Source organism: Oreochromis aureus, linkage group 17, assembly GCF_013358895.1.
Source record: "Oreochromis aureus strain Israel breed Guangdong linkage group 17, ZZ_aureus, whole genome shotgun sequence".
In the NCBI taxonomy this organism is placed as follows: Eukaryota; Metazoa; Chordata; class Actinopteri; order Cichliformes; family Cichlidae; genus Oreochromis; species Oreochromis aureus.
The window spans coordinates 29,794,286-29,818,958 of record NC_052958.1 but is presented as its reverse complement, the minus strand read 5'-3'; the positions used below and the strand labels follow the sequence as shown (position 1 = coordinate 29,818,958).

The 24,673-nt window shown below is 39.6% G+C and overlaps 1 protein-coding gene across 1 annotated transcript; it reads right to left on the bottom strand.

Annotated features, from left to right (window-relative positions):
• Positions 1–6,484: 6,484 nt before the first annotated feature.
• Positions 6,485–18,377, bottom strand: LOC116334356 (regulator of G-protein signaling 21-like). The gene is made up of 4 exons (XM_031757759.2): positions 18,108–18,377; positions 11,413–11,474; positions 8,176–8,342; positions 6,485–7,944 (listed from the first exon to the last, which is right to left on the bottom strand). The coding sequence occupies exons 1-4, from the start codon at positions 18,110–18,112 to the stop codon at positions 7,768–7,770; spliced, it is 411 nt and encodes a 136-aa protein (XP_031613619.1). The 5' UTR covers positions 18,113–18,377; the 3' UTR covers positions 6,485–7,767.
• Positions 18,378–24,673: the final 6,296 nt, after the last annotated feature.

Sequence of the window (24,673 nt, the reverse complement as noted above, 5' to 3'; positions counted from 1 at the left end):
TGCTGCCTTTCCTCAAAATAAGATTTGGAAAAAAACCCAGAAAGCCTCCAGCTATAATTACGCAGCATGCTAATCATAACATGTGGTCTCAAAGGTACCAAAGATGCAACCAAAACAACAACAACAGAAATAATAGTTAAAAATGTGCAGTATAGTTCACTTTGCCTGATCCATTTCATAACCGTCTCATGTGAGGCTGAAATGATAAGAGCTGGCATTTGTCTCCATCTAGTGGTTGAGTGTGAATACTAATCTAAAAGAATATGCAGAGTGAAGCAAGACTTAATTACCCAAACAGTTGATACAAAAAAAGGAAACTACCCTCAGGCACAAACAGTACCTAGAGGCCACCTGTAGGTACTACTTTGTTTTCATTTGATTGGTTCATAATCACAATACTCATAAAATGCTGGGATGTTTTTTTTTCCAAACTGATGCACTGTGTTGCCAAAAGTATTCACTCACTCATCCAAATCCTTGAATTCAGGTGTTACGATCACTTCCATGGCCACAGGTGTATAAATCTAAGCTTTTGGGAGCTGACATTACAGAGGGGGGTCAGTGCAGAGGCACAGCACACTGTAGACACAAACACGAGACCAGGGGTGTCCAACTCCAGGCCAAGGGCCGGTGTCCTGCAGGTTTTAGATGTGTCTTTAAACCAACACAGCTGATTCAAATGGCTAAATTACCTCCTCAACATGTCTTGAAGTTCTCCAGAGGTCTGGTAATGAACTAATCATTTGATCCAGGTGTGTTGACCCAGGGTGATATCTAAAACCTGCAGGACACCGGCCCCTGAGGCGTAGAGTTGGACACCCCTGCACCAGACTCGTTCCAGTTTTCCACCAATTTTAACCCCTGACTGTGGCACACTGTTTTGCCCCTTTCATCTTTTTTATGAGACATCCCCTGGTGATTAAGACAGAAATAGGATTGCCTTTCATTTGTTGAAGGCATGCAGTGACGTGTTTGTCTGACTGCACTGTGCCAGATGTAAAGTTTGGTGGAGGCAGGGATTATGGTGTGGGGTTGTTGTTCAAGAGTTGGGCTCGGCCCCTTAGTTCCAGTGAAAGGAACTCTTAATGCTTTAGCACACCAAGACATTTTGGACAATGTCATGCTACCAACTTTCTGTGAACAGTTTAGGGATGGTCCCTTCCTGTTCCAACATGACTGCACACCAATGCACAAAGCAAGATCCATAAAGACGTGGATGAGTGTGTTTTGGTGTAGAAGAACTCGACTAGCTTGCACAGAGTCCTTTTGGATGAATTTGAGCGGAGACTGTGAGCCAGGCCTTCTCGTCCAATCCAGATTACAATCAGTGGCTGACCTCATTAATCCACATCTGTAAGAATGGTCAAAAATTTCCATAAGCACTCCTAAACCTTGTGGAAAGCCCTACCCGAAGAGTCGAAACTATTATAGCTGAAAAGGGTGGGCCGACATCCTATTAAACCCTATGGATTAAGACCGGGATGTCACTCGAGTTAATATGCTTGTGAAGCGCGTGAATACTTTTGGCAGTGTAGTGTACCTTAGTGTATCACTGAGGTTGAATGGACGTCTTGAGAGTACTTCCTTCCTCATGAAGCCTATAGCTATTATTAAATCCTTCCTCTTTCCTTTTCTCGCACATTGTGTTCCCTCTTTGCACCCCATTACCACCGACAGCTGATAAAAAAAAAACATTTTAACGACGACAACTGTGTCAAATATTCCCTGTGAATGATACAGTGCGATTTCCCCGTCTTTGTGTTTTTTTTCCCACACTAACACACCTGTTGGCACACTAGCTGGGAGAAAGCTACACGAGAAAAGTTGTCGCATCCTTAGATTACAAGCTAGCGTAGGAAAAAAAAGCCCTCTTTCATTGCTTGCCCTGTATCTCTAAAGCTTCTGTGCTAAAGCGCGGAAGGTCTGCCACAGCAGAAGTTAATCTGTGGGAGTGTGTGTGTTGAGACTGTGTAAAGTTGGGGGAGAAGGAACAGTTTGTGGGAGTCAGCAGAGACTCGGTTGCCTTATCTCCCACCCACTGCGAACTCTGCCACTCGCGCCCCTCCGACTCCCAAAGTCCCGGGGCATTATCTCTGCCTCCGCTGCTCACATTACATCGACCTGCTGCGGCTTCTGTCCCCCTGAGCCTTCCTTCTTTAACACGCCCCCCATCTTTTTTCCTACCCTTCTTTTGCCCTGCCATGCTTCTCTTCTCAATCACTTCCTGCTTCCTCTGCCTCCCTGCATCCCACTGTTCTTTTCAATTTTCTCCAATGTTTGTGCTTTCACTTATTTTTTTTCTCTATACCCTTCCTCCTCTCCTTACTGCCTCTCCTAATTCACCCCCCTCCCCCCATGTCATTGTAAACTCCCCACAAATCCTTCTTTTTCTCATTACTTGTCTCCCCATCTTCCACTCTCCTCCCCATTCCTAATCCCCCTCCGCTTTCCTTTTTTTCTTTTTCTAAATTACAGATTCTCTTTTCTTTTTGTCTCCTTCTCCTCCCACATTTTGACCTTCTCTGTCAAGCCCCTTTTCTCCCATCCAACCCTATCCTATCTTATCCCGTCCTATCCTGTCTCTCCTGAGTATTAAGCCCATGCTGAGTTCCACTAGCACCAGAAATACAATCAGATAATGCCAGACCAATCAGACAGGCAGAAGTTAGCTCCCTGCAGGATTGCTTGCACAGACCGACTACATTCTGCAGATGCCGTGTGTGAGGTCCACAAAAGGTTTCCGTGCATGGCTCATTCAGGAAACATAACATAAGGTCAGAAAATAGCATGTCACAATCTCTCGTTTATATCATGCCCTCCTCATTTTGATACATCTTTTTTTCTTTAACTATAAATGAAGGTTGTTGGGAATTAGATGCTAATTTCTGTCATGAGAAATGTGTGTTGTTGCATTTTACTTTACACTTTTCTTGTCTTTTTTTGTTGTGCTATGAAAACAGATATTTTGCCTTTCAGGGAAAATAAATGACACATTTACATACTTTGCTTTTGTGTGGGATGCTTGTAACCAGTCTTGTAACCACTAAAAGATTAATATCTGTAAGCTCTACTGTGCTCTTAAAGTAACACAATATAACAGAAGCCACCAAAAAGCATATGACTGACTATGCTTAAGAAATACAGATGTCCACAGAGAATCAGTACATTTGGAAAGATCATCATTTATTAACAAGTTTTATGCTAACTACTGGAGTTGTTAGCAACCCAAGGAGGACCTGTTCTGCTCATTTCCAACTTCATGTAGTTATTCTTGAACTCGTCTGCAGTAGCAGAATAGCTTTGCATAATTCACGGTTCAAAGTAGCAGATACTGGGCCACGGCGCTATTCCAGCATCTTTGCACTCTGCACCATGAATCTGAATATGCTATACATGTTGTTATTGTCTGTGCCATGTTGCTATTGTCACTATTGTGTGTTGTCTGTTCTGTTACGAACACTGGCAGCAAAATAATAGCACATTTCCTTGTATGTGTGCACATACTTGGCCAATAGAGATGATTCTCATTCTCAGTCCACCTTTTGTATGCAGGTAGCTGGTTTAGCTCGCCTCCCTCAGATCTGGTTTCTCCTTGGAAGCAGCAGATCTGAAAGACGGGTCATGGCTGCTTGCCTGAGAGGACCATATTAAGGATATCCATATCTGTCATTTTGACATCTCTTTGGTAGCTGAAGCCCGAGCCTTTGGTTTAGAGGCATTACTTCCACATGCACCGTGCTTAATTTGAGCATTCATCACTATAATGATATCTGTGCAATATATGTACAATCCAGTTGTACATGTACAATGACAGCAAAGGGCTATTTTATTCTATGTGCATGAGAGTGACAAAGGATTGAAAAATCCTCTCTAACCTTCACTAAGCACTCATTAACTGTCAACACAGGGCACGTGTGAGGCAAGCAGTGTTCTGAAGGCTGGGTCCAATCGTCACTCTTGCCTGAACTGAGAACCTCCTGCATCTCCATCAAAGGGACGTGTTCGATCAGCACGAGCTGCACAAACTTCAGAAATAAATTTACTTTTTTTTAAGAAAAAGTGTCTTTAGCTGGGCTTCACTATATGCTTAAAAGTTAATTTAAAAATAAAAAATCATTCCTTTAACCACCATCGTGGTGTCAGCTTGCTGTTACAACAGTATGAAGAATGCTTCATTGCTTACCTTGTTGATGCAGCGGTGCTATGGAAAATTCATGTAAATCACTGATTCCCATTATGTATGCTGTGGCCCTCTGGTGGGCCAAGCGTATACTGCAAGTGTACAGTGTACAGGAGTATGTACAGTTTTATCTATCTATCTATCTGGATAGATAGATAGATAGATAGATAGATAGATAGATAGATAGATAGATAGATACTTCAGTAGGTCAGATGGGCCTCTGTGGGATTTTCTGCTTTTGAAGTGGGCTGCAGCACTCTTGACTTTGAGAACGGCTGATGTAAATTATTCCAGTCTTATTCAGTGACATTAACTCCCTATGAAAAAAAAAATCCCTTTGGAATTAAGTCTTGAATCACTTACAAATAGTGACTCCTTGCTGGAACGTGTTACTTTCCATGTTTTTTACACTTGTTGTAAAATCAGGCCCAGGACTCTTGACGTCCATTGTTGAAGTTGTTTACTTTTCATAGCCAGCTGTGGTGCGTTGATTAGGAGAAGCATTCATATAGCTGAATCAGTAACTTTGGAGAGCACCCCGGTGTATGCTTTTCTTTTTTTCCGTTTGAAATGCCTCTTACATTTTCAGTTTCATTACAAATATTTCCGGAGTAAGCTTTTCATGACACTTCAGCACTTGCAGTTCATCAGCTCTTCATGTATGATGACAGTATCTCTTCTGCATTCTCAGTGACCGTCCTCCATAGAGGAAATCAAACCTCTCGTCAGGCACTATTTGCACTTGAAAGCACTTGAGGTCATATCCTCAGCGTCTTTCAATCAGAATGCTTTAAACCACCTACAAGGTGTCAGAAGACTTTTATATTTTTATAATGAACATCTTGAAAAGTGACATTATCAAGCTAACTAAAGCAAGCTGAGTATAAAGCTCTAAGATTTAAGCCTATAGTGTGAGACTAAAATGTCCATTTGAGCGATTTTAACTTGGAACTAAACTTAAGCTAATAAGTAGCAAGGAAACTTAGTATTGCAATATAGTATATCTAAATGAAGGCCAACATGTAAATGCTTTCCTGCTCCCTTGTAGGGGTTAGGGTTAGAGGCCATGGAAGTAATTATTAGTTGATAAAAGTCATGTCACAAATATATGAATAATTTTTTTTACACATGTAATGCAGCCTTGAACATTTGTAGTAGTATCACTGTCTTTAGGTCCCTGTTGTAGTTCTTTTACAGCTCAGTAGCAACAGTATGGTTTTTACTTTAAACAACACTTTTGAGAAAGTTGTAGAAGATTTTTTTCATCCTCAAAAACACTTTTTTCTTTTTTTTTTTTTTTGCTTGAGAATAAAACAGCAGAGGTTCTGTTTCTCTTAAAGTCTGTTTTTCAATGAGACCACATGAGGACACAATATGTCTTCATACCCAAAGTAGCTCAAGCTAGGTGTTATTTACCTTACTTCTGAGGGGTGTACTATGGAGCAAGCTTGACCTAGCCTTCATCAACAAATGTTAGCCAGAAATGGTGATTTTAAACTTTATCTGTTAACTTAGGCTGTCTGCGTCAGGCTCGCTGTGACATGATGTGACATTTAACTCTCCACTTGTGCTAACACGGACCTGATTCAGTCAACTGGAGCAGGTCATTTACATATTTAGAAATTGTAAGAAAAATATAACAGTCAAGGCAAGACAGCAAACCTACCATAGACGGTATAAAACAGGGGGGTCAAACATAAGGCCCGGGGGCCAGAATTAGCCTGGAAAAGATGACAGTTGAGGGCCCTAAATTTAGTAGTTTTAGCTGTATTTTCATAAATTTACAGCCTGTCCTATTGATAAAGACCTCCCCAACAGCCATTCATGATACAGCAAAGCAACAAAGTATACTATATACTATAGAATCTTCTGGGGTTTTTTTTTACGATGTGTCTACAAAAAAATAATAAATTAATAAAGAAAGTACATTTTATTTAAATTAACAAAACCTTTCAGTTTTATACTTACAATACAATCATTGCAACGGGCTACCAGAACTTTTCCAGACATTTTTACACGTACATTTCCTGCAATTTCCTACAAAAAAGCCAGAGTCGTGCTGAGGGATTTCTTTCATCTACTGCTGCAGCAGCATTACTTTACGAAAAAATTTTCACTTGTCTGGTCCACTTAAGTCCTCAGGTTGAGTGTTTTTACTGGATGTGACAAGCAGGAGGCGTGCTTGACTGTGAAACCTCAGGCTCATTAGCCAGTTATTAATCCTCATCTCTGGCTTTTGGAATAACTCTAATTTAGAAAACTGACTACGTTTTTTTGTTAAATATGATATATGGAACCATAAACTCATCAGTAAAGTATTTATTGAGGTCAAATCATTTTCTTACAGACTTCTAGAGTTTGCCCCCTACTGGCAGTTAAACAGAACGCAAGTTTAAGGTATTTTCCTTCTGTCCACATGCTACACAAAATTCTTATTCTTATAAATTTGCCAGTGAATATATTTATTTCACCACTCTGTTTTACCATACCAGCTGAACTGTGTTGGTCCTAAACGCCAAACTTGATATTACAAAGCAAGTTTTATGTTAGCTGGCTTGTCAAATCCAAAAACTGCAGTCAGACATAACGGGTATCACAATGGTGCTCATCAACTTTTTGTTGTTAACCCAGGCTTTGTGCTTCAGGCTCTGTGCATGCTCACACAGAAGGGGTATTTGACACATCAATTGACAAAATGGCCACAGTGAAGGCCACACACACTCATTTGCAAACACACAGGCTCGTGCGTAGAACTATTTTTTAACCACTAATCAGCCACAGCAGCTGCAGCACTTATCCAACAAAAACAACAATACAGTGGTTTTTTAACACGATATTTACTGTCAATATTTTGACAGGGAGCGTACAATGGTCTGGCGGTATCACATTGTACAGTAATCAGATGATTGGCAGCCTGTTTCCAAGCTGTGCGGCAAACAAACTCTTTCCAGAGGCGGCAGGTTATGTACAGCCAGACTAAACGAAATCTAAACCCCTGTGATTCACCGCTGCAACAATAGAACATTTTTGTACATTTCCTACTGCCATAAAAACACTTTTCAAATATGCACAAAGAGAATTTCATCAGGCCAAAGAGATGACACCACATGTTACATCTTATCGTATTGCTTAGGCACTGTTCACATCTTATTAGTTTGTGTGATTGGATACCAAAAGACAGTGTAATGAAAAATTAACTTTTCCAAAACATATTCTAAATCATTTAAGGGGGCGCGTTTACAGCTGACAAACAATTTACCCTTGATGTTCATCCAAACAAATGTCAACGTTTCAAAGCGTGATATCTTTTTTGGGGGGAATTACAGGCGTTTTGTGCAACATCAAGCAATTCAAAACAAAAATTGACTTCAAAAGCAGCTTAATACATTATTTAGATCATGTTTGGCTTTTAGATCCTGTCAGTCCCCATCTCAACAGCTCTGTATCTCCTTTCACTCTTGCTTCGCCTGACAGGCAGGCCTTTTTGTTTAACTGACTTTCTAAAGAGTCTTCTGAGGTGCAAAATCAATCATTCAAAGAGATGTCAGCCGTGTTTTTTTCTCTTCTTCTTCTTCTTCATCTTGCTTTCACTGCTGTTCAGCCTGCTCCAGGAGATCGTGGTAGATTTCTGATTTCAGAAATCGTGGGTAACAGTCGTTTTCCATCAGGCCATATATCAGTTTCTGCGCCCTGTCGAAGCAATTTGGCCCCGGCTGAGAGATATTTTTACTGATTTCTTCTCTGGTCACACAGTCAATGTTTATCTGGGTTTAGAAAACAGCAGCTTTTATTTCACCGTTTCTTTCTGAATATTTTTTACATCATGTGTTCAACTGTAAGAGATAAACTGTGCAGCACTGAATAACAGAGAGTGAAAGATTTCCTTTTATTTGAATGTTTTTAAAGTAATAGTGAATCAAATCACCTGTAACCGAGGGTGATTCGTAGATACACAGGCCTGACTTTGTTTACTCCTCAATTCACAAAAGCCATACCTGTCTAGGTGCACCAGCTTGGACAAACTCAGTGTATATCCGTTTGGCAGCAATGGTCGTTTCTGTCACTCTGGTTAGTTTCTTGTACTTTTCGCAGGCCAGCCAGAAAAGAAGGTTCTCATCACTGTACTCTGTCCTCAAGAAGTCCTCAAACACCAGCTGGCCAGCTGTGCAAAAACAACAAAAACACTTTTCACAGTTTCATTTCAAACCCTGAAGAAGTAAAGACTTGAATTTTTAAGGACCTGTGTGTTCAGACTGCTACAGTTTTGTAACTCCACAGGTTGGATGTTTTTTCCTTTTCTGTATTACACCACAAAACTCAATCAGTCGCTTCCAGAGCTCAGGTAGCTCACATTTGTTATGCTAACAACTGCATATATAAAACAGTATATCCGGTAACGCCCTAAACATACAGTAAATGCACTTTAGCCTATTATTTGTGAATCATAACATGTCATAGTCCGTTACATTATTATGTTTTCTTTTAAAAGTGTCTTATAGTGTTAGATAAATTATTCCAGATTGTCTAAATTGGCTAGTGGCGTGTGTCCATCATGGTCCAAGGAAAATATTTCTAAACTAGTTTTTGTAAAACTTTAGTGTCTTAATTCATAAAATCTCTAGACTTTCAATTCCATTAATTAAAAAAAAAAAGACCTTTTATTGCTCATAAGTATGTGACCAGCAATTTGTTTTTGTTACCATTTCAATTTTTTTTCATTTTAAATTGCTGGAATTATTATTAACTATGTAAGCTGCGGAAAAATTATGCTTAAATCATTGGTTTCACTTGTGTTACTGATAGTTGTTACTTTGATGTCTTGGAAAAAAAGACTATTGATTAGACAGCTGTTTTTTAAATAAATATCTATGAACCATGGTTTGATTAGTACTGTGTGCTTTCACATTTATGCTATCAAGTGTTTTTTCTAAAAGTTCAAAATTGTCCTGTTCCAAAACAGCGGCGGGGTAGTGGAGGAGGGAGCCACGTTAACTTTCTTGCCTGAGAGTTTTACAAATATCATTTGATTGATAAATACATTGTTCACTACAAATATGTCACTTTTTAAGGTTTAGACATTAAAAGCTACTGGGTGACATTTAGAAAAATATCATGGTTTGGGTTAAAATACAGCTGCTGCCAGATGCTGTTTTCTTAGTTACCATGGTGACACAAATTTGAAATGCATTACTACAAATTTATGTTCTCAGAGACAGGAAAAAGCGTAATAATTCATGCCAAATACCAATTTTTTTTTAAAGATTTTTTTATGACTGTTTCAGAAAATGCCATGAGACCTGACAGAGCCAAAATAGGATCATTTTTAAACCTTAACCACATATGGCAAGATACAAGATATTAAAAAAAAATCAGCTTGTTGAATAGTTAAATTAAAAATGATGTTGTTGAACATTACATTACTTTTGGCAGCTTTCTTAATCATGCTGCATCTGTAAGCTGCTTTGCAACCCACCAAACCCCAGCTCATCTATTTCAGGCTATTAACTTTATTTTTGACTTTATCAGTGTCATGTCATTGATGCCAATTGCTCTCTGTAGTGAGGGAAGCTACTACTGCTCTCCTGACTGGGGAGGACCAGGAGCAGAACCAAATTGCCAAATATACAAGTCAATGAGTTCTTTCAGACCGTCGGTCTGAAACTCAAGCTCTACCATTCCTGGGACTCTATCCACCTCTTTAGATTATCATTTCAGAATGAATTAGCTTGTATGATGGTTATGTTACATCCATGCGCATCGTCATGATTCATCAGTCATTGTGGCTGATTTCAGTGCAAATAAATGAAAGAACTTGAAAATAACTTTTTACACTCATATGACGGATTCACATATCTAATCTACAGGAAACAGCAGCTCATCTTGACTTTTCTACTATTTCAATTTCACTGTCTGTCACCAGAAACTTCTGCCCTGTGCTCTTCAAAAGAGGCCTCTTTTGTTCACTGTAAACTGCTCTAAGCTCTTGAATCAGGAACCAGTTTTTCTGACCACAGGGACAAAAAATTGGGTGAAAGCAAATTTAAAGGAATCATTCACTTTCAAATTTATAAAGTATTTTAGGTAAATTTCATGAGAGCAACAAGCCTCCTCTGAAGGTTAAGCAATTCTGTATCTTTCTCTCACATTCTCCTTTCCTCCTAACAGTGCTCGTAAGCTCAAAGAAGTCAGTGAACAAAGAGACGATGCAGAAAACTGCCAGGCATTGTGGTGGATGTCTGGAGGCCCTTTTAACTTCAAAACCTTCAAAAACCGAACCCTGCGTGCTCTGCCTCTGCATCATATAATTGCACACACCAACATTTCTTGTTATCTGCTCCCCACACTCCTTACCTTTGTTATGGGCGTATTCATGGAGCTCTGATGCCAACGCAGGTGTTAAATACTCAGCTCGTCTTAGGGGAGCACAAACAAGCAGCTAACTGCGAGCACCGGTGTTATTCACAGAAATCGCTTTACATAAATCACAGCTGGCGCTCTGACAGTAATTGACAGGAAACAAAACACATCCAGAGGCCGCTTGTTCCCGTCTACAAATCATTCCGTATCTGAGCTTTCAATCACAACAGAGCTGACTGGTTAAATTCGCGTGAGATGTAAAGGTATATGAATGCCATAAGAATTTTTTTCTGCCCCTGTTTACCTATTTATCAAACGTGTCATTGCAGTCCTTCAAAGGGAAATGGAGCAAATGGAATGCGAGATGAAATTTATACTCTGGAGGGCAGTCAATCTTGATGTCGAAGACAACAGGCTAAAATATTACAGATGGGCTGAGTTCATTTCAGTGGAGTAATGAGAGACGAAAGGCAGCGTAAAGAGTGAGAAAAAGAAAGAACTTATCTGCCACCTCTGTCATTTTCAGAAAAAGGGCAGGAGTGTGGTCAGGTGATAGCCGCGAGCGGGTGCCGGCTTTATAAATGAATAAGAGTTGGTTGAAATCATCCTATCTACACCGGCAGCTCAGATTACGCTTCTTATCTTGGCCAGTGTCGTCCTCCTTAAATATATCTTCCAAATGGGTTTGATGAACTTGAGGGGAGAATATATCCTCGATCCTCCTAAAGAAGCCCCGAGGGCAATTCACCAAGATTTGCAGGGCCGAGCGGTGGAGAATTGAGAAGGTAGAAAAGAAAAAAGACAGAGAGAGAGAGGATGAGGAATTGAGAGAGAGCAGCCTTTGACAGGGCAATGAGAGGACTAAGTGGCCTTACTTTTACACTCCAGAAGACGGTCAAATGACTCCCCCCACGCCATGACATCATTAACAGGAGCCCTGCAGAGCAAAATTGAAAAAAAAAAAATCTTTATGAAACGTACATCTTGTCAAACAGACAGTGTACAGTCTGTACAAAGGACCAGGGCACATTCGCGTCAGAGATAAGCTGATAAAAAGTTAAATCCCAAATTGTACCTACTTATTACATTAGATTAACTAATTAACGTTTTATCTCTTAAACGTCACTTTTTAAATTAACTGATATAAATCATTCATATTGTCAGTTTAATAAAACTCCAAATGGGTACCTCATTTTGTCATATTTCCAAGTCTAGAGAATGAAATTAATGACAATGAGTAACATCTTAGCTGATACTGGCTCCTAATTGAATACCAGGTATCAGTACAGTGAATGACTTGATATCTGATGCCAAATATTAGATCACTCAGCGCTGTCTCCTGGATGGGAGTTCATTCCTGACCACAGCAGTGAAAGAAGGGTTCAGATATTTTCCTTGCAATTTTTTGCTTTTACATATCATCACAAAGTATGTCGCAAATGCTGACTGCATAATGTGAAAATCATTGGTTTGATGGGTTGCCTATAAAAAGGAGTGCATGATTTCACCCCAGAAGGATGGGACCATCAGCTTAATCAAATGATACAGCCACGCGAAAAATTAAGTGCATATTTACTGTTTCCAAAAGGAATTTAGAGGATAAGAAGCAGCCAGGTGCTGCACCTGATTAAATGATCGTCATCAAGTGTGAGCATTTGTATAAAAGCATGAGAACCTGAATGTAGTCTGGAGCACTCAGGTGTGTGTTAACACAATGCCAAAAGTGGATGGATGCCCCAGAAAATTCCCCCAGAGAAATTCATGTTTAGAGGAACTGCAAAAAACCCAAGAGCTGCATCTCAGAGTCAACTGGTCTCAGTTAGCGTGTTAAATATACATATACAACCAAACTGATTGAGATTGACCAAAGTGGAGATGTTTGGTCATAAAGTACAACAACACATTTGTAGAAAATCAAACACAGCATATCAGCACAAATACTTCATTGCAACTGCCAAGTACAGTGGTAGAAGGGTGATGATTTGGGGGTTCTTTATACTACAGGAGCTTGACACCTTACAGTCTTTGAGTTCATCATGAACTCCTCTTTAAACCAAAGTGTTCTAGAGTCAAATTGAAGCCATTGAGCTGACAGCTAAAGCTTAGCAAACGAAAAGAACAATGATCCCATTCACAGCAGCAAAGCTTGCACAGAATGACTGAAAAAGAAAACTACCATGGTGCTGCAACGGCCCACTCAAAGTCCAGACGTCAACATGACTGAAACGCTGTGGCAGGATCTTAGAAGAACTGTGCATAAATGAAGGCCAACAACCATCAATGAACTGAACCAACGCTGTGAATAAGAGTGGGCCAAAATTCCTTTGCAACAACGTGAGAATCTAATAAATTAACTAAAAAAAAACCAATTACTTCAAATTATTGCTGCCAAATGTTTTTCTACAATGTACAAAAACATGAGGTGTATGTAGTTTTTCACAGAACTGCATAGAGTACTGTGAAAACTTCTTTTTTCACAACTTTATAATGTATAACATTTGAAAGACAGCCACCTGTCATAATAACCGCTTTCACTTTAAGCGTCCCTATGGTGTTAACATATTTAACCACAAAGGTCGCAAAGAACCCAGGGTGAGCGTATGCTGACTCGTGCACTGCATCCAGAGCCTGAGCTTGCTTGTAGCCTCCATTGACCATGTTTCTGCAATGGAAGTCTCTATGGGCTTGTTTTCACCTTCGATTGTGTTTCTGGTTTTGTTTCAAACTTAAACATTAAAAGACTGATCTTGTGTGTTCTCATTAGCATAGAGATTTTTGTCAGTGTGTAGGATTATAGCCCAAGGTTTATATTGTTAACTGACAATGCATTTCAACCCATGTTACACAGGCAAATGCAATGTAACGAGTAGGGTAACAAATAACTCCATTGAAAAATAATGCAACATACTGTATTACTTAAAAAAATAATGTTGAGTAATGCTTCTCCTTCAGAAGAAGTATGATTCCTGGATAAGATGTAAAATTTCTTCAAAAATATCTATAGAAGTTCAGTTGCCTTTTTCTGAGTAGCAACCCCAGCACTTCTTAAAGGAGGGTGAACAGAACAGTTCACTCAGAGGCAGAATAAAAGTCTGTACCTCAGTTTTAATGGCGTGTTTAGGTCAGTTGACAGAAAGTGCAGGAAAGAGTCAAAAGTCCAAAACCGCAAAAACTCCAATGGAACCCCCCCCACAGATACTATCATAATAGTCTTTTAAAATATCAATATAAAATAATACAAATGCAGGAAAATTTTCAATACTGCAGTTTGGAAACAAGTGTAACTAAAAATCTTACACATGAGCTGCTAACATTATGCAGATGGCAGTTAGACAGCCGTGGGGACTGGGGTTACTAGCATGGACTGAAAAGCCTGTAAGTTTAATTGTAACTCGTCTACAGTGAGTTAGATTTATGTCAGAAATCTGTTTTTTATGGCAAACCAGCAGCATCCTCTTGCCATTAGTACACTTGTTCAGAGATTCTAAATTAGATGAAACTTTAATGATTCTTGTGGGCAAACTGGGTCGTTGCAGCAGCAGGGAACCAGATGAGAATAAGTCAGAGCGGTAAATGTTATTCAAGGAATTAAAGCAAGTGAACGTGCTGAAAAGTAGAGCAAATAAATAAAAAAAATCTGTGACAGACTCACAGGATCAAATACTTGGCAAGCCCTAGTCACGCTATCTGACATTCGGATGGCATAAGAGCTGCTTTACAGATTATGTCAATGGCAGATATAAATATGCATTGTAAGCAGGCAGGTACAGTAGCTTCTGCTCGTAGGGAAACGTGTGCTATTTATATCTGTGACAGCTCCTCGGGATTCTGTTAGATACTGTTTTTTTAATGCAACCTACTGTATATTCCCATAGGCTCTTCTAACTACAGCATACATATTCATAACTCGGGGTGGTCTTTCAATTACTTGCTGAATTATATAAGGCTTACAACTATTTAAAGTAAGTGATCTAAGGGAGCACTAATAGGAACAAACAGGAAAAATGGCCAAGATCTGACGGGAGGAATATGACGCGCTGATGACAGCAAAGGATTCACTTTTTATGCTCTTAAACTAGTCTGACAGTACAAAGTGGTAGAGCAAGGACTAAAGCGTCCAAGCTTTTGAGTGTAAAAAAAGACTCTATTATACCTGTGTTAAAGAAATATTCCTATAAATACTTGAAGATGAACCAGCTTGAATGTTTTTGATACTGTGGTTATCTTAATTAATCCACCCAGCTCTCTTCTGAGAGAGTTTCTCAGAAGTAAAGATGATATTAGAGCCACATATGCTCCCATCCAGATTTGATATTCTTTTAATGGAAGCTGTTGCATACAGTATTTTGGCAAGACAGTGCTAAACCCCATACTGGAGCTATTACAAGGGCATGGCTTTGTAGTAAAAGTGTCCAGGTGCTGAGCTGGCTGCAGTCCAGACCTGTTTAGTCAGACCTGATTGGGCACATTATGGAACGAAAAATATGACAACGAAGACCCAGGACTGTTGAAGAGCTGGAATCCTACATCAGACCAGAGCGGGACAACATTCCTCTCTCAAAAATCAGCATGCAACGCAGTGAAATTGCCACTAAATTTAAAGTGAGCTGTTGTTTGTTATCAACAAGTAACATGTCCAACCTAAAACATCTGATATGTTTTATATATTCTCCCATTCTCTGATTAAAATTAAGGTTTATGACATTTAAAAATCATTGCATTCTGTTATTTACATTTTACACAGTACCCCACCTTTTTGGAATTGGGGCTTTTTGCTTTAGCTTGTGCTAAAGTTCACTTGGACTGAACACAAATTAGCTGATGCTTAGTGGTTCAGGTTGGAACATTTGTATGTATTTCTGTAGGACTAATATTTGAGATTGGAGTATAAAAATAAAAACTGAGAATGAACTGAGAAAAGAACAAAGGAAAGCGCTGAGAGGAGCAGGTGCAGCAGAGAAGAAGCTGCTGCTGTGTCTGCAGCCACTGGAAGACAGTGCTCCAGAGAGGGTACACTTTAAACACTGCTCTGCCCTGCTTCTTTAAAAGATACACACTCAGAAATGTGCACATCATAGATGAATGTCCTGTGTCCGAGATTCAGAGGGTGCCTGGCAACCAGAGCTGTGAGCTTTTTTTGGGGACAGTTTTTAGAGCCTCAGTTATGGGCATCATAATTTCTTTAACAGTGCTTGAGTATAATTTTCCCATATGCTAGGCTATAGAGAGCTGTCAGTGTGGAGAAATATAGAAATCAAGAACACTTCCTGATGTCAGTGCAGTTTTTTCTCTCTCTAGGATGTCATTAAGTCAGCAGCATGAGCCTGACACTGTAAGCCAGGCATCAGTACCTGGTGCAAGACTGCTCCGGGCAGCACAGTCCAGCCTGCTGCGGCAAGCCAACATTGCAGTTAGTGTCACGCACTTTTCTGCTGTGACAGTTGCCCAAGTGACTGAGCATAACAGACAGGTGCTGGAGACTTGTGTTGCTTGCAAACAAGCAGATTTCCCCCATATTTTTCTATCAGATTCTAGTTAACAAATTAACATCTGATTTTACTGAATTCTATGAAACATTCAGCTGCAATGAAATGCCTTGACAAAGGTAAGCATATGAACTAGAGAACCTTTTCTTCTTTTAAATTAAATCGGAGGTTAATTCGCTTCCAACCAAATAGGTGAAAAACGTAAGGGAAGAGCACGCCGCCTTGTCCTTTAAAGTGCATTAAGGTTGTCAGAATAGTACAATTTCAAACTCGATAAGAGGAAAATCCTGGAAACCCCGTCGTTCAACAAAAGAAGTAATGGCGACAAAGTCAAATGCTGACAACGTTTACTTGTTAATTAACAACTAATTTCCCCTATTAAAAGTAACTTTTTACAAAGTAAATATTTAGGATTCAAAATAAAAGGTGTATTTGTTTTAGAAATTATTTTGATCATCATGGATCGTGAAGATAACATATTTTAAAACCTACTAACAAAGAAAGGGTACAAGAAACAACACAATACCTGGCATCTCAATGATTTCATTATTGTGGAAGAGCAGTATGGAAAATGCAAAAGAGACACACACAAAAAACCCCCCACAGATCACTCACTCTCAGTCTGCATTTCTTTGCATCCTTAGCTCTGCTTCTCAGGCCTGAGGTCTGTCTGATTGTGCTGCTGTGCTCTAGATGTTACTATTTATTTACTCAGATTAGTTCTCCACACTCTGAACCCTCTGCTCAGTTCAGCTACAGTTCCCTGCTGCTGTGCACAGCCAGCAACCTGACGGATTCTCCATGTGTCCATAATCTGCTCTGCTTAATATCCCATCTCTGACCTGTAGTTATGTTGCTAGCCTCTATTATAATGATAAGAGATGGCTAATCAGGCTATCAGATAATTGCTAATAGTTGATTTGATTGATTTGATTTTATTTTATTGATTAGCATTCAAATATCTCAGTGAATACAGAATAAAGCTAATAATAGTTAAAGGCTAACATAAACGTGTGTGCTGCCAGGTTAACATTTACTTCAGTGTTGTTGAAATGGGAGATTTACCAACTTCTGAAATTCCTCCTGAAGTGTTGTTTAGTGTTATGAATGTTAACTACTTCAGCTGTTAGTGAGGGGAGGCTCTGTGTCCCTGTCTGTCTGGATTCGTGCAGTGTGAAGCTGTGTGTTAGCTGGAGGAGGCAAAGACAGAACTGTTTGTATTGATATTGATGCTAAACATCCAGAAGAAGAAGAGGAGATGACAGATGAGGGTGGAGGTGGGTCTCAAAGTAGCTTGCAGATGCATATAGCACATCCAATATGAGAAACTGTCTTTACTTTTTCAAACCCTTTTGCTTTTTAATGGCGTTGACAAGATGCTGAAGGCAGAAAATGCCATATAAGAGATTAATAGGAAGGCTCAAACTGACAGCTTTGGCACATATTTCTGTTAGATAATTGTGTAAAAAGCTCACTTGTCCAAGCACTGTTGCTCTAAATCACGCAATTCCTAAAATTATTCATAACAAAACAAAACTCAGCCAAAGGCTCTAACATCTTTAAGTTCTGTTTGCAGTTTCACGACCATTATCAAGCAGTCCTTCAGAAGTAGTAAGAAGGACAAGGCATCAGAAGAAAGGCTATCCTAATGCAGGCACTCAGTTTTTGGAGTGCATCATATAGAACACAGAGCACATTCAGCTCAAAGTATTCTCGCTCGTCTTTGGCCCTTTTTCATGTTTTCTTTGGGAGGGAAAGAGTGAAGGGAAAGAGAGCTGCAGGCATACTGAGAAACACAAAGGAAGAAAGTTCCAATAAAAACGGCACAGATCACAGGAGTCCCATCAGAAACACTTGTTCTCCAACTCGCAGACAAGAGAGAACCATCCGCAAAACACATCCCAGTTTTATTTTAGCAACATGTTTTCTGTATGGGCGAGATCAGAGAAAGTCAGTCATTACCGAAGAACAAAGCAGACCGGAGGGGAAGTAAAACAGTGAGAATATTCAACAGTACCAAAAAGCTCAGTGACAGACAACTTCTTTGCCTTGAAGCGTGAAGCCAATTTGGAGCTCATACTTACAACATGTGTTTTCTGTTGCCGAAAAGTATTTTTCTGCCGTTGTGGAGATAAGTGTCCTCCTTGTTGGGCTTCTCTTTCTTCCTCTGACTTACTTTACAGGTACAAGTCTGTGCATGTTGAGCTGCGCTACAGGCGTTCCCAGGGTTGACAGAAATGTCACTTTTCACTCGTCAGTTTTTAACCGCGCTCTAAAACAGAAGCGAAGCCACAGGACTTTGGCACCAAAAGCCCACATTTTGTTGCTTTCCACAGATGTGTTTCTCAAGCTAGCATTTATAGACATTTAGAAATTTGAATCATTTAAACTGAGAAAGAAAGATAGACCTCAAGCAAATCATTAGTTCCTAACTCCTCCCTGCTGCTGCATACCTGTTTGGCTAAGATTTTGGCCCTTCGAGATCGCCATGCAACCGATGTGAGAAATCTGTTAATTTAACAATAAAGTTCAAACACTTTCTTTGCTCATACTAAAAAATGGCTAAGATAATCATTAATATTATTAAGTGAGATGAACATGTCCTCACTATTTGTAGCAGTAGGTGTTACGCTTTTCAGTGACCCAGTAAAATTTGCTTTATGTATTTTCTCATGGAAGCAATTTTGAAACTGTCAGAAGAACACTGGCCAAACTCAGAAATAGGAAACAGGAGGTCTGAGAGTTTGTGAGCCACAATTGGATACAGAAAATTGTAGAAATGAGCCAGTATAATAGAAAGGGATCAGCATTAAGGGCTTAGGCAAAGGAGGGACACTAATTACACCAGTAAATATCATTCCTAGTTGTTTAGGAATGGTTAAAATAAAAAGAAACCCAGGAGGTAATGCTTCAAGTGCATTTGCTGTCTGACAAAACAGCAAATTTCACAATGTGTGAGTATAATTACTGTAGATCTGTGTGAGTAGTTGTTGCTATAGCAACATAATATTCAACCAAAAAAAGCAACAAAAAAAGCAATCACTGCTGGTTACAGAATATCATACACTTTACCTTTTTTTGCAGTATTTTGTAATATTTTGAATCCACTTTGTTATTTTATTGGTATCAACTGTGAGTTGTTCTTATAGGACAGCTGATTTAGCTGATTTGTTGATTGAGGATTTAATTCAGGAGACACTCTCTTGATTGGACCTAAATGTTATGAAATAAGTAAAATGGTTTTGAAGCCCTTCAATGTCAGATGCCGTCTGATTGTCATGGGGCTGCCGTTGGCACCAGTAACGGCCTTAATTTGGGTCAAGGATCGTCCAGTGTCTTGTTGGACAGCCAATTGGACCCTACAGCTCAGTGCTGGTGAAATATTTTGGGGTCTTCTACTTGACTTTTTTGTTCCATAACCCTCAGGATCATTTAAGAAATTCCAAATGACTGTCTTACTGGGTCCCACCTCAGCAGCGATGGCGTGCTGCAAGAGACCCTGCTTATGCAGTTCAACAACCCGACCACGTTCAAAAGGGGAAAGTTTTTCGCCTTTACCATCAGAACATCATGACAGTGTGACTACCTGACAGAAAATGACAATGAATCCACATTTTTGCACAGATGTGGCCTTTTAAAGACACGTCCTAAAGCTTTGATCAGTTGTAAATCAGCCTGTTTCAGCGTTGTTTTCAATAAATTGCATCCTCAAAACAAATGTTTTGTCTCACTCCCATTTCTTCTTGTTGCATGTTGAAGCTCTACTTGGACCCTTGCAAAATATGATTTTTTGCCATTTTTCAAGTGGTCTTAAGCTTTTGCTCTGGACTGTATAATTGGGGTGTCACTCAAATAATCTGCTAGCAAAGAAAACAATCACAAAGAGGTTTTCAGTGCAGCGCTGTGGACCTCGTGCACTGTGGCGCTACATGCCAACTGCTCTGGTAATACACATTCTTATGACTGGTGGTTACTGGGAGGGTGACTGACCAGTCTTTAGGCCTACATGACTGGGACTTTACCAGTTGATTTCACCGGCTAACAAGTAGATTTGCTGCATAACATTCATTGAACAGGAATGAAAGCCAAGTCCTAGATGAAACTTAAACTCCAGTGTTCTGGTTGAAAGTTGGGCAGTTTTTTACGTTCAGCATGGAAACACTCCTAAGTAAGAATGTGTACATGAGTTGTTTGAGTGTTTGAGTTATCCTCCTTTATGTTTCATCCTGAACAACTAATTGGGCAGCCCAGTGTTTGTATATTTGTTATTTAAATGGCAAATCCACACTGCTTCCACAACGTTCCCGTGTTGTGACTGTCTAATCAGCATGCCTTTGTTTGTGAGTGTCCTCCTACACTTTTAATTATTCGCTATATTATCCCCATCATCCACTCTCCTGACCTTCAAACCTAACTTACTTTCTGGCTGTCGAAACTTTACTGAATGTTTGCGCTGCGCGTGAAAGTACAAATTTATTTCTTAGATGGCTGTGAGTTAGTTAAATGTCACTCTGCCTATACAGACTCAACCTCATTTTATGATTTAGGCAGCTAACTATGCTGTAGGTGTGTTCTTACAGGCTTGTCACCTCATAACTATCGCGGTCTCTTTCCCTTGCATGAAGCAGGCATCTGTATAGGGAATAGGAAGCTCTTTGACCCAGTTCACTCTGAAACATCAAACTCCTTGGAGAAAACCATTGGCAGAAAGAGGCAGATGCTGAAGTATCAGGCAGAGGTTGGGGTGTAACGTCCTCATCTAACACGGAGAGAGAAAGACGTGGAGAGGGATGGGGCAATGAAAATGACTGATGGGAGCACAAATGGCAGAGCTGTGATCAGTAGGAAAGAAGTGGAGAGGAAAAGAAGGGAAACGGGGGACAGCGCTGACAGCTGAGCGGGCCTACCTGTCCGCCCATCTCTCGTTTTCTGTCTTGATTTGCAAGTCCTCGACGGGACGCTTGCCGGGGCCAACCCGGAGAACAAGAACAGATGTCATAAAACACCGCTGCGACTGGGATTTGCATCTGTAATGACCTCACTGGAGATGCTGAGAGTATGACGTTCCCACCGCAAACCTGTCACATACGCACTCTGAGCGGTATTCATCCCTGTATCTGCCAACCTATCACTATCACCGTGATGGAAAACTGCTTTTTCTTTTTGCCTTTCCCACCAAATAACATATCGCTTGGCTTTTCCTCATGGCCTACAGGCTTTGTCTTAAGTTTAGTTGTAAAATCTTATGGAACCTCATTTTGAAATATAATTTTATACATATAAACTTGGTCAACACACTCTGCAGGTATAAGTGAAAAAGACTGCCAAGCAGGTTTACAAATCCGGTCTATACTGGACTGATTATGTTTACGCTTTAAGGTTGCTGAGCAAGTTCGGTGTGTGGAGATCAAAGGTTCAGATAAAGAGCAACAGAGTGATTTTCCAATAAAAGCCTGGCTGAGATGAGATGGAGTGGTTATATTTGAGAGTGACCCAGATGTAGCTGCATCTCCAGCTCCACTTTGTAAATCTACAATAAGCATATTACCTCAGACACTTCTGAGGAGGCAGAGTGGATTTCAGACATTAACACAGGTCACTGTGGCCGTTTTCCTATATTATTATAATAGTATGGCAGGTGTTATGTGTTATTGACTGGTTTATGATTGGCTTATAAACTGTGGCTGTTTCACATGGACGGTTCTTGTAAAGTTGATGTTTATACTTATATGCCATACTCTATACTTATATTTGAGCTATAAATATTTTTACTATAAAGTTAAAATGGATTTTTATAGTACTGGTTTTAAAGAACATATAGAGAGGCCACTTGGCAATGGTATAATTCATTAACTGTGAACACTGAGACTAGCTCGTGTTCAGATTTACTCCTCTTTTAGTTTCACTTTTACTTGATTTACTTTCATGTTGCAAGCTGCTTGGTAAGGCTCAGGTTCTAAAAGTACTAATTTATATTAAAAATGAGTTAGTCTCACAACCGCCACATCAAGTGCATGTTACATGTATCCACTCCATCAGATTATAGAATTGCTATTACCTTCATCAGCATTTCATAAAATTGTTAATTAAGTTAACGGGGATCACCCAGTGCGTGGGGCTGAATGTTGCTAACGCATTAACGAGCTAACCGCGCTGACACGTTGACGCCATGCAGCCCTCGCACGGGGCGAGCCGCATTAACGAGCTAATGGAGATTTGCCGCGTTAATGCGGTTATGGCGTTAACGTCATTTTAATGAGATTAACGCTGACAGCACTAATTGGCCAATCATATGTTGACAATAGTATAACATAATGATTTTATAATAAATTAAATTAGCTAAAATTTTGATGCCTGTTATAAATTGTTATGTTCATGTTGGTACATTCTAGATTTTTATGCAATACTACCACTACTACTAATAATGGTAATAATGGTGGTTTGCCCCAAGGTGACACTGGTACCATTAGGTACACCATCTCCAAATGTTTCACATTAACAAAGTTGAAAGCTAGCAGGTGAATACAGAACTACATGTAGCTGCTTGAGAGCAAGATATAGTCCCGAAGACCAAAACATAGAAAAAAGAGACAGAGGGCTGAGTAAATGCTACCGTTGGTCTCTGCCTGCTGCATGTGTAAATATGCAACTTCCTGCTATCATGCGCCTCTTTTAAAGATAGTAATACATCAGTCTTGTATGTACAAATTCTTTTGTTATACCAAAGCAATCAGATAATCACTGATTCCACTCAAAGTCCAGTCCAGTGTATTAATGCAAATTATGTCTTCTGACTAAAATTAAGAACAACTAACATGACGTACTCTGGGATTTAGTGAAATAAAAGCCTTCGCCCTAAGTAGATAACCTTGGTGTAATTAAGTGAACCAGGACGCTTCTGTGAAATGTATTTCAGTTACATTAAACTCCAGTTTTTATTTAAACCTTTCACTTACTGGTGACGTCTTTCTTGCCCAAAGAACACAAACAACTGTTTTGACTATGTATGAGCTGCTGAAGGACAGGTCTCTCATGCTTGCTCACAGGGCACATATTGAACAATGGGAATATAACAGTTGTGCATGGAGAGAACATCTGCTTAGGATTTATTCATCAAGGTCTGTCCTAAATAACCCACCTTTGCTTATGAGAAGCAGGTAATTGAACTGTACATACCCATATTCATTTGCATAAACCATTAACGTAAGATGCCAGTAATTTGGTAGATGAAGGCCACGGGAGGCCCACATCCAGCCTAATAACACCCTTGGATCACAACAAGCTATTTAAAACTACATACACAGGTAATTTAACTTTGGTATCCAGTGTGCAAAAGTCTTGAGCCACATCTCATGTCTTTTTATTTTGTTGGGAAATGGGTGCAAAGATTTATTGAAGCATGTACAAGAAAATGTAGTTTATACAACAAAAAACTGAGTTTCTGGATCAAAATCTGACGGCACTTTTCTGCATTAATAATTGTTTGAATTTTCAAAGAGTCCCAACCCCACGGGCTAAAATGTAGCCCCAAATCAAGACAGAGCCTCAAGTGTGTTTACAGGATGGACACACTCAGTGTTATACCTCTCCCCTGACCCTTTCTGTACATACTGACTGTGGGTTTAACCAAAAATTTCAAATTAGCATTCATCACCGACTTGTTGCTGCTGATTTTCTATTCAGTTCTTGTGTAATTTGGTATGCCCCAGCCTTTCCTCCCTGTTTCACTTCCTGAAGATGGATTCTTGACAGCCACAAATCCATTGAGACTATTTCCAAGGAGGCTTCAGTGAACAGTAGATGGATTAACTGAAAGGCCAGATGCATCCCTCAAATGTCCTGTGTCAGGTGTTTGCTGGATTTTTACTGTTTTGTAAGGACATGACTTTCAGATACTGTTCACCTGCTGTAGATACTTTTGTAAGCCTGCCACTTTTTCTTTTGTCATCCACTTTTCCAGTTTCCTGAAATTTTTAGAGATACAATTTAAAATCGGTTCTTTTGTCTGCTGCTATGTGTAGACATAACCCTGTCAGGTGCCTTTTTTACACTTGAATGATTCATTCGTCAAGAACTATTGCTCAAGATCATAGAAACAACAGGAAAGTCTGGCTCCATGGAAGCAAAATATAAAGGAACCTTTTTGCACAGTCCTGTTGTTGGCATCATTTACACCCAAATCCCCGACACAATCGGGGGGACCAGAAAAACTCATTTTCAGATAGATTTACAAATAAATACAAATACAAAACACTGTGTTCATTTTAAGAATGCCAATAAGTACAATAGGAATAGACATGAAGATGTAGGAAATGCTGCTGTATTATAATTAAGAGAAATGCCTTCAGAATGAGGAGGCTATAACTCTACCAATATTTTAAACAAAACTGTTGCATGAAGCTGTCGCAGCTTATGCTGCAGTATAAATAACACAGACAAATGATGTTTCTGGGAACAGCTAATGGCATCATGCTCATCAGTAGTGCACAGTATAACCACATGTAATAACGTTTAATTGCCTGATGTGACTGTAAATAACTGTGAAAGGCCAGAATACATCACTGGCTGGAGGTTGTATTTCCTGGAGTGTTATTATGTTAGGGCATGAAGTTCTGTTTTAGTAAGTTAACAGTGAGTTTCCAAGTTTGTG

Bases quoted from the DNA above. Each gene is read 5' to 3' on its own strand.
- LOC116334356 (XM_031757759.2), bottom strand. The intron at 8,343-11,412 runs GTAAGGCCACTT...GTTTTTGCACAG, and splicing joins CCGTCTTCTGGAGTGTAAAA to CTGGCCAGCTGGTGTTTGAG. The intron at 7,945-8,175 runs GTATGGCTTTTG...TTCTAAACCCAG, and splicing joins AAGCTGGTGCACCTAGACAG to ATAAACATTGACTGTGTGAC.